The sequence below is a fragment of the Achroia grisella genome, unplaced genomic scaffold, assembly GCF_030625045.1.
Source record: "Achroia grisella isolate CSIRO2021 unplaced genomic scaffold, CSIRO_AGI_Agris_v1 utg1433, whole genome shotgun sequence".
In the NCBI taxonomy this organism is placed as follows: domain Eukaryota; kingdom Metazoa; phylum Arthropoda; class Insecta; order Lepidoptera; family Pyralidae; genus Achroia; species Achroia grisella.
In genome coordinates this window covers 231698-242086 of record NW_026712632.1, presented here as the reverse complement: position 1 = coordinate 242086, position 10389 = coordinate 231698, and the positions used below count along the sequence as shown (strand labels likewise).

At 37.1% G+C, this 10389-nt stretch overlaps 1 protein-coding gene across 1 annotated transcript; it reads right to left on the bottom strand.

The window, feature by feature from the left end:
* Positions 1-127: 127 nt before the first annotated feature.
* LOC131855494 (proton-coupled amino acid transporter-like protein pathetic) lies at positions 128-8789 on the bottom strand (the record flags this gene model as incomplete). Its single annotated transcript, XM_059206773.1, has 8 exons — positions 128-369; positions 1046-1262; positions 1614-1719; positions 2061-2264; positions 2968-3203; positions 3922-4052; positions 4803-4947; positions 8686-8789. Coding segments are annotated over 8 exons (1353 nt in total), but the record flags the coding sequence as incomplete, so codon positions are not given.
* Between the last annotated feature and the right edge of the window lie 1600 nt (positions 8790-10389).

The following is a 10389-nucleotide window of genomic DNA, read 5'->3' as shown; positions in this document are numbered from 1 at the left end:
AATAAAACAATACCATGTATTGGTTCAATGTGAATTTTTAATTCAAAACAATATAAAATCCGAAATAAGAAACATGTACAAAATAAATAACAACATACATACAATCAAAGAAAATTACGTTAATTCAATTACAATTTTATCACTATAATTACTGCTAGTCTACTTATTTTGAAAGAAGACTTCTTTGATCATTTCCTTAGCGTTTGTGTAAGTACCGACGAAGCATAAAATGAGACCAAATATTAAGATAATGATGAACTTCCAAAGACGCCACTTCATAGTTCCGAGACCAGGTTCCTCCCATACTAAGCTGAGCTCGATGAATGCAGGGAATATGAAACCCATGTTGGATAGGCAAAAGGAGCCGAGCTGAAAGAATAATGTTTCATTGATGACGATAATAGTATGGTATGATACATTTGGGATAACAAAAGAAGATTTGATGAGCATGAAGTCAGTCAGCCCATCTTCAAATTTTTATATTTTCTATCTCGCTGTACTATGGGAAACAAATATATAAAGACCATATAGTATTATACAATAAAAATTAATAAATATTACGAACTAATAAATGAATAATGAAAAATGGCTAAATGTTTAATTTCGATCGAAGTTGGTACGATAGGTATATCAGCGAAATTTCTCGAAAATCTTCAAAAAACGCAGTAAGTTCTATACAAGAACATGTATATGAAGCTGCACTAGCAGACTCCTACTTATATGTCTAAGTAGAGAGAGAAACATGAGCTTTTGGCTAGGCAGTGAGAGAAACATGAACTGTGAATACTTACCGTATTGACGTACGTTGGCATGAGGCCTTTTAAAGCTACACCCAAGTCACAAGACCCGGAAACTATTCGGAGTTTCCCTCTATGCTACACGATGTACCCGGCACACACACGGTGAAAACGTGGAATGCTGAGAAGTTCGTCTCTCGAAGAAGGGCTTCGATATTCGCAACACAGTTTTAGAGTAGGATGTCGTCGTTCTTCAGTAATATTGTACATATGTGTCTGTACAAAAATAAATTATAAATATCACTTACCAAGCCAATAAACTTAGAAATATTAGGAAATGTGAAAGCAATCAGCGTAATTCCAATAACGTGTATGGCTCTGTAGACACGCTCCCATATGTAGTAGTTGTCGGGGTTGTGCTTCTTCTTGATGTAATGCCAGACCAATTCGAACGGTATCCAAAAGTTTAGAGCAAATGTCACGTATATCATGAGAGCCATCAATGCTTTTAGGAGGATCGGGAAGCTGCAGAAGAAATAGATAAATAGATAGATATAATAATATTTATTCTTTCAGACCAAATAAAAGAGAAAAAAGATAAATAATAATAATATCCTTGGTCAATTCACACAGCGCCATCTGGATCCAAGGTAAGCATAGTTTCTGTTATGGGTACAAAGAAAAAGTCTAACAGTTGTCTAGTACCCATAATACAAGCTCTACTTAGCTTAGGACCAGACCAGATGGGGCTGTGTGATTGTCCAGAAATATTATTATTATTAATAATAATAAAGTGTATAAATAAAATCAAAAACGAAACGAAATCCTCAAACAGTAGCTTGTAGTATAACTGAAAGAAATAAGGAAGAATCTTACGGTTGCCACGGGAAGTTGACGGTAACGGGAGATTTCGCTTTCTCTCCAAAGCCCCAATAGCCAAAGAAGCCAACGATCATTACCATAGACACGACGACAGACATTCCTGTTGAATTACTAGATATTACAAAGTATCAATAATCAATCGACATATTTTACTATCCCCCTTACTATATCTGAACAGCGCGATGGTTGACTGGTAGAGAATGCCATCAGGCATTAAGTCTCCCATGTATACAATGTTGTGTTGAAAAGAATATTTTAAATTAAATTAGTACTAGTTGGTAGTCCTAGTGCTAATTTACTGCGTTGCTTTATCTGGGAATACAATAATTGAAGTACGGACATATTTTACTGTTTCACCTCTATATGCAACATATATTGTTTTTTTTCTCTCAAAAGAAAGACGCAGTCGCGGGTGTAGTAGTAATATTTCAAAAATATTACCTCCAATACAGACGAGAGGAAATTTCTTCGGTTCTGTCATATTATTCTCTATAGCGAGAGTTGCTCCAACTCCCTCCATACTGAAGACGCAAACGCCAATGAATTCGAACAGTCCAGGCACGTTGTTATTGAAGATCGCAAATTCTAGAGGACTCTTGGTCGCATTTTTTGTTCCGTAGTAAACTGTAGCAAATGCTACAATTACTGTGAAAAGAATAGAGAAATAAACAATAAGGTCGATTCGAAGTCGACAGATGCGTCGACAGAGTCGACGTTCGCAGTCTGTGGCCAGCATTGGGCAGGAAACACTAGGCACTTGTGGCGCAGGTGTGTGCTGGGACGGCATAATCTGCATTAGTATGAGATACCCAATTTTCTACTCTAGAGCTTCTAAACGACTGTGAGTGAAAGCTGGCAGCTTCATCGATAGCCGCAAATTCAGCCTCTAATTCTAAGTTAGCTACCATACGGTCCCGATCGGCAGCGGCTCGCTCCCACTCAGCGGCGGCGCGATCTCGGTCGGCCTCGAGTTCGGCACAAAATCTTTTAACACAAAATCTTCAAAATGTTATTAATGGAGCAAAAAACAAGTTTTAATTCTAAACTTTCGTGTTTAATATACATTATTTAAATTATTAACCGGGTCTCAACACGGATAATTTTATGGCAAATAAAGGTATTGACCACGGCTAGTGCAACCTAGTCGAAGCGTCGAGAAATTATTCGTGTTAAGACCCGGTTAATAATTTAAATAAAGTTTCTTGCTCGTTCTTCTTGTAATGAGTATGCGTTCCGAATATAAAAAATACGACTATTCAGAAGTTTGTGTTATCAAAATATATCACTTCTTTACAAAAAGGAATACATTTATTTGCTCTTCGGAACTATGATTATCACCCACACTTACCAATAAAGGCATCGGCTACTAGTGAAAATGGCGCTAAGTACTTAAGCGTGAGTATCATGCAGATCAGTATACATGGCAGCATCAACGTCAGTATGTACATCCTTAATGAAGGGTTCCCTCCATCATTGACCTCGTTCGTCTGCTCCACCAACTGCTTCATTGTCCGAGCAATCACCACTTGGTAGACACAGCACGAGCCAAAGAGATCCACCACTATTATTGCGTCCACTGCGTATCTGTTTGTTTTATTGAATTACGTGTTATTTTGATGAAGTCCATTTCATTTAGCAGATGCTCCCCACTTTCATGAAGAAGGATTACTGGGCGATGGAGGTGGTATATTAGCGCTACCGTAGCAGATTGTGGTTGCCAGTGCCGTGACAACAGAGATAATTATACTATTTCATATATACGTTAGTCTATAAGGTATTTATAATATAGGCGATTTTTAGCCTAAATTAAATAAATAAAAATTAATCAATAAATTTATATTATTTTGTTTAATGCCGCTACAATTAGCGTGTGTGAGACCACAAACATTCAGTGCGGAAACTTGACCACCGTACTGGTAGCGTTACGACCTTCTCTATTGGTGATGAAATTCCGACCGTTATTGAGTCTACTCATATTGCGACACGTATTTCGCCTCTAAACGAGGTTTTATAAGGCAATGAATAGAGTTCGAATTGGGAGCCTACTGTTGATTGTTCGGCGACCAAACAGGAACTGGAAACAGTCGAGCCGCAGTTTCGTCGATAGATAGCAATTGTTATGTACCTATATATTAATAAAAAAAAAGGTTTAAGTATTTCTGTCAGTTGTCTAGTCCCTATAACATAAGCTCTGCTTAGCTTGGGATTAGAGGGGGTTGTATGGATCGTCTAGGAATTTTATTACTATTAGTCCAGTTACAAAAAAAAATACTATCTATTACCCTTTTTGTAATATGTTTACCTAAAAGCCATCGCGTATTTCTTTAATCTCTCCCAAGGGCCTGCCTCCAACGATGCCTGCGCCAAATCTGGGTATGTCAGTTTGGGAACTTGTATTCGTCCGTACATTTTCTGTGCTGATTCTGCCAATATCTGAAATATCAGATAAGTCTGCATCAGTATCTCAGTCACATCGACTTCAGATAAAGGGTGATAAGGCAGTGAAATTACAGGATACGAGGCATGACATATTAAGCTTCCGGATGGCAATGCACGTGATCTATGCATGTATTTACAAAAACAATGTATTTAAGTATTTCTGCGTCGTTTATTGCTTATAATTGCTTAGCTTGCGACTAAACGGCGTTGTGTTAATTGATCAGGGTTATTATTATTATGTGAATTTCCAATATGTTTTCTCAAATAATTGTAAAGGGTCCTAGCGATCTCATTGTCAGCAATATACTATGTTAGATCTATACGTTCCTTCTGGAAAGTACATGATACGTTCTTTTTGGCAAATTCACCACGCTAATTGCCCTGATCCCTAATGAGATGACGCAGATGGTCGGACGGCATCCAGGAGACGGCAGGACTGACCTGGACAAGATGCGCTGCAGACTGTAGGAGGTGGATAATTATACAGGAGGCATAGGTCCAGTACTGAACTGACAGATGCTGAAGAAGAGGAGAAGAAATGTCCTGACTTCATTACGCTCACCTTATTATCCACTGGGGCTCCACCAGCGTATACCGTTAGGTCAGGTCAGGTAAGCCAGCGGAAAAATGAGGCGTCTAGGAATTGAACCAGCTCCTCGAAAGCTGATTGAATTCTTAAACGCCATTTTTCCAAACACTCAAATAACTCATCATGAATCTTTGAAATAGATGAAAGAAACTTACAAACATGCAATAGCTGACTGCGAAACCCAAGAACACGTTGAGTATGAGAGCGGTCCACAGCCCGCAGTCCATGTACGCCTCGTGGATGGCCACCACACCACCGCCGAGGCAGCTCTTGATCAAATGGCCGATAGATTCTATCACACTGTCGAATACCATTATCTGATTTAATGAAAATGAAAATCTGCAGATCTTGCCAAACTGAAGAGGAAACGCCACTACAAATCCTATATGGTTTTATCCACGGGCGGATCCAACTTTGGCGCCAGGAGGGGGTCACGTTGTGGGGTGTAGTTGTGGTCAAGTCAAGAACTTATTATTTAATTTTGATAACAATAGATACAAGTAAAAAGTAGGTATTTATATTAATAATACATAGTTATCATATTATATTAAATTAATTAAATATTGAAGGTAGTTATATAAAATTTGTATGGTGACAAAATATATAATTAAAATCATTCTGTTCAATTAGTGGTCCACCTAAGTCCTGAAACCAGCTCAGAGTGGGTCATGACCCCCCATGACCCACCCTGGATCCGCCGTTTGTTGTAGCTCACTCATATATGAACGAAATATCTTTAGAAAGTTTACACTCTTTCCTGAGGAGATAAAAACCATCATTTCTTAGAATATCCTTCAATTCTTGTCCCTGACGGGTCTTGGTAGTGAACTCTGAAAAAGGGCGAGCACAATAGATCTATGTAGGTCGCAGTGCTACAGGTCCAAGCACCTGACAATAGCCCAAACAACCCAATAAAAAAAATAATTTAATCTATACAAATGAATAAAATTGAGTATCCGATTTGGAAATTTCAAATTACCTGCTTTTCATTTAGTGCATATTAAAAATAGTTTTGTAACGCCCTGTATGGTGTACAAATTCAATATTAACGTCTTTTAATAATGGAAAATTAAAGAGTTCCCATGGGATAGTAAATCTACAGATAAGACAGATTATATATCCGTAATACATGTAAACGGGTGCCGCTTGTAGGGACTAGTCTGCTCTTATCACTACGACTGATTTAATCTTATTGTGTTGTTATATTTGAGCCTAAATAAATTAGTGCTGGTTGGTAGTTTGTATTTACACGTTTGACTTGTAAAATGTGAACTTACAAGGATTGTTTAAAAGAGCAACACACAAGTTTCTTGCTTAGTCTTCTTGTGATGAGATAGCTTACCGATTAAGCGATAGACAAAAAAAATTGTTGACTATTCAAAAGTGCTTAAATTAAGTTTATTTGAATAAATGATTTTCTATTCTATATAGTTAAATCTTACACTGTGGATAAAATAATAAGCGCCATAATGATCGCCAAACTCCAACAGGGGATGGCACCTACAGAAGAAGTGAAATCTGAAGCGGAAGGCAGGTCGACGGGTGAGCTAGCCCCCAATAAAATCAAACTAGGATACAAATTGAGATATAACACTTTATAATCACAGCATCCTATAAACCTACAGTCAACAATCACATTATTAGTTAAAGGAAATAACTCGCATAATTCAGAACCCGCAGTGCAACCTTGTACATACTTTGAACCAAGGCTTGTTCAGAGCAAACACAAACGGAAGTCCGTTGTAGGTGCAAATAACTGTATTTATTGTACCTAACTATAGTTACTAGTTGTCGCCAATTGGTCGAAATTTGATGATAACTAATTTAATATTCAGTAAGATATAAAATTTTAAAAAAATCATATTTTTAATTAAAAAATCACATATTCATGTAGGACATTTTAGCCATTTTATAATTTTATTTTTTCCCTACCGTCCAGTTCGGTATATAGATCCAATTGAGAAGAACTGGCAAGAAACTCAATTGAATTACTTTTTTTTTAAAAGCCAGTTAATTTACAATGTATAGGTTTTTATATAGGTGTTTATGTCTAACATTAAATGAAAATCCCGTGCATGAACAACTATTGCCATACACGGTATAGATAAATAGAAATATAAATAATCTTTATTCAAATAAACTTAATATAAGCACTTTTGAATAGTCAAGTTTTTTTATTCAACCGCTCATTCGGAATACAAACTCTGTGATGAAGAATGAGCAAGAAACTTGTGTGTTGCTCGTTTAAATAAATATTGATTTTATTATATTTTCATTGCATGCGACAATCAACATAGAAACCGCTACGCACTTAATCTCAGTTCAATCAGATAACATTGTCAGCGCTATGAATTTTAAGTTACATATTTTCTACAAAGACATTATAAATTCATAAATAATATTAAATGCAAAAAAATATTAATCTATTCTCAATTTGACCAGAGACTTTAACAATAAACAAAAAAGTATGTATGTATCAAATACATATGGTAGTACGTGTAATATATACATATAAATAAAATTGAAGTGTCTCTTGTAATATTGAAATAATCGTTTTTTACATGTAGTAAAAAACGTTTTTTTTTAAATTAACTTATTTTTCTAAAATAAAAGTAGCCTTACTCCTTATTACATTAGCTACTTGCCAAAAAAAGTCCCGTCAAAATCGGTCCAGCCATTTCAGAGATCAGCCGGAACAAACAGACAGACATACAGACAAAAATTGTAAAAAATGTTTTTTGGTGTATGTACCGTATTTATATTCATAGGCACATGCCTTCCTGAAGTTTTTTCGCGGGTTTGGAGTGCCACCTGTACCTGTGCCCCCTATTGTCCGGTGAGCATTACATTTGCGCGGGAAAATAAAAGATTAAAAATGGCTTCTTCTGCAGACTTTTTTTTTTCGGACTACTCTAACGCTGTTGGCCGCAGCTGGCCTTTACAGCTTCACCGGACGATAGGGGGACGAGTGCAGATGGCACTCCAACCCGCGGAAGGACTTATGGAGCGGCTGAAGGCCAACTCCCGCCTGACGGATACGACTTTAGTCTGAGGGCACCGCTAGGGGTTCGAACCTCGGCTCAGGCCGTCGTAATTTCCATTTCCATTTCATCCCCGTTTAAATTGGACGGGGGATCGATCGGAGGGGAGTAGGATGACGAGCACATTATAGTTGTATTCGGGATGTTAATATTACTATGGTTATTAACAACCAGTCTCTCAGCATGGTATAGGAGTTAATATTGGATTGTGTCCAATATTATGCTTTCATCTGCCGATATAAATCTATGATTATAAGTAACTAATGAACTTGAGTTAGTAAATGATTTTTTAAACATATTTTTCGTATAAACTGTAACGTTACACGGCTCAGCAAGTTGCAGCAAGCATACAAATTGATTGTTTTATAGCACGTTGGTTATCATCTCACCACTTTTCTTTCTTTTTCTTGGACAATTCACACAGCGCCATCTAGACCCAACTTAAGCTAGCTAGAGCTTGTGTTATGGGTACTAGATAACTGATACATATACATAGATATTTTTTTTTTTGTAAATACATACATATTATACATAGAAAACACCCAGACCGATACAAACAATCATACTCATGAATACAAATGTTTGTGCCGTGCGAGGAATCGAACCCGCGACCATCGGTCGTCAAGCGGTGTGCTTGACCGGTAGACCACCGAGGTCGTCAACCACTGTAGCGTTATATATGATGTGATGAGGTGTCGTTACATAATTTATTTGTTTATTGTAGTATGCAGGTAGTGAGTATATACAAGTGTAATAACTGTACTATTTATTGTACATTAGTTAGTTTATTGGATAGTATGCTACATGGCTTATTAGTAACGCGTACATTCGACGCGAGTCGTAACGTGGACTGACTTTACACTGAACTTAAATCTGTTATGTGGAGAGGTATTAATGGAAGGGTGCCAAGTGTTGACAGAAATATTACAAGTGTACATTACAAATGTGTGTATATTACAAGTGTAGGCGCAGTTTTAAATATACAAGTATACAAGACCTGGTGGTTTTCCCCACTCCTCTGGCTGAGATGAAGTCATACTTCTCAGCATCTCGCGGTGATGCCTTTATCTCAAATTTGCCGCCATGTGTTGTGCCTGGTGTTCCCTATTATATTTGTAATTTACATTTAATTTTAATATTACAATTTTAGGAGTAAAAACTAATTTATTTAACTGAATAAATATTTAAATATGTTTTATTTTGCTTGTTAATTTTATTAATAATAACTAACTGTTCCCTCGATTTCGTCCGCGTGGTTTGTACCTTTATTTTTCTAAAATAAAAGGAGTAACCTAGGCTAGGTTACTCCTTATTACTTCAGCTACCTGTCAAAAAAAGAGCCGTCAAATCGGTCCAGCTACTTAAGAGATTAGCCGATACAAACAGACAGATAGACAGACAAAAATTGTAAATAACCTTATTTTGGTGAATGTACCGTATTTATATTAATATGCATATAGTAAAAAAACGGTTATTTCAATATTACAAACAGACCACTCAAATTTTATTTATATATATAGATTGTTTAGTAATTACTTACTGGATTGTGCCGTGGAGTGTCACGGTTTGACAGGCCCTATAAAAAAAACGCCAAATGATTTTAAACTATACTTTTTAATGGATGATTATGAAATGGTGCACCCGCTTGCGCGGACGGTATACGCTGGCGGGGCACCAGTGGAGGTTGAATTCCACGTGCCTTCGTCCGCGACTACTAGGTATATTTTATACTTCCCACGACTTCCACCAGTGGAGGATGATAAGATGAGCTGTTGTCTTCTGTATGACAACTGACAGCAGGGACTGCTGTCAGTTGTCACTAAGATTTTTTAACATCATCTTCTTCGGTATCCCATTCACTTGCAGTCGGTGTAATATGTTCTCTTTCATTCATCCCTGCTCACAGTCATCTCGTTTCTTTTTTATACTATGATGGTGGTAAACAAGCATATGGCGCATCTGATGGTAAAAGTTTACCGTATTCTATGGACGCCTGAAACTAGGGGTGTCACGTGCGCGTTACTGACTCTTAAAAAACCTTAATAAACCCTTGAACAACCTCATGCTGTAGTCTCTCTTGATATATGATAGCGTAGCGGCTTTTGTATTGATTGCCGCATGCATCCTTATGTAAAGTGCGAATACTGTAACTACCATATAGTAATTTTTGTAGCTGTGACGTGGTCGTGTGGAATGAGTAGTCATGCTCACTAAAATGTCCAGACATGTGGCGGCGTGGTGGGCCGGGTCAATGGGCTCCCTAAATTATGGTCGAGCGCAGTGATGGCTGGTACATTCGTTATACTCGTGAACGAGTGCTGCTTGTTGATTTAATCTGATTTAATCTTATTGCATGATTTTATTTGACCCAAAAAATTAGTGCTTGTTGGTAGTTTGTATTCACACGTTTCGACTTGTAACTGTAAACTTACAAGGATTATTTAAAAGAGCAACACACAAGTTTCTTGCTCGTTCTTCTTGTGATGAGACAGCTTTCCGAACGAGTGGTAGATAAAAAACAAATTGTTATGACTATTCAAAAGTGCTAAAATTAAGTTTATTTGAATAAATGATTTCTATTCTATTCTATTCTCGTGGCAAAACCTCGGCAGGAAATTCATTCCACAATCTAAGTTACTCCCTTTCTTACCATATCATCTTTCACACAGTACATCTATCTCTTTTTCGACTCCTCTACCTT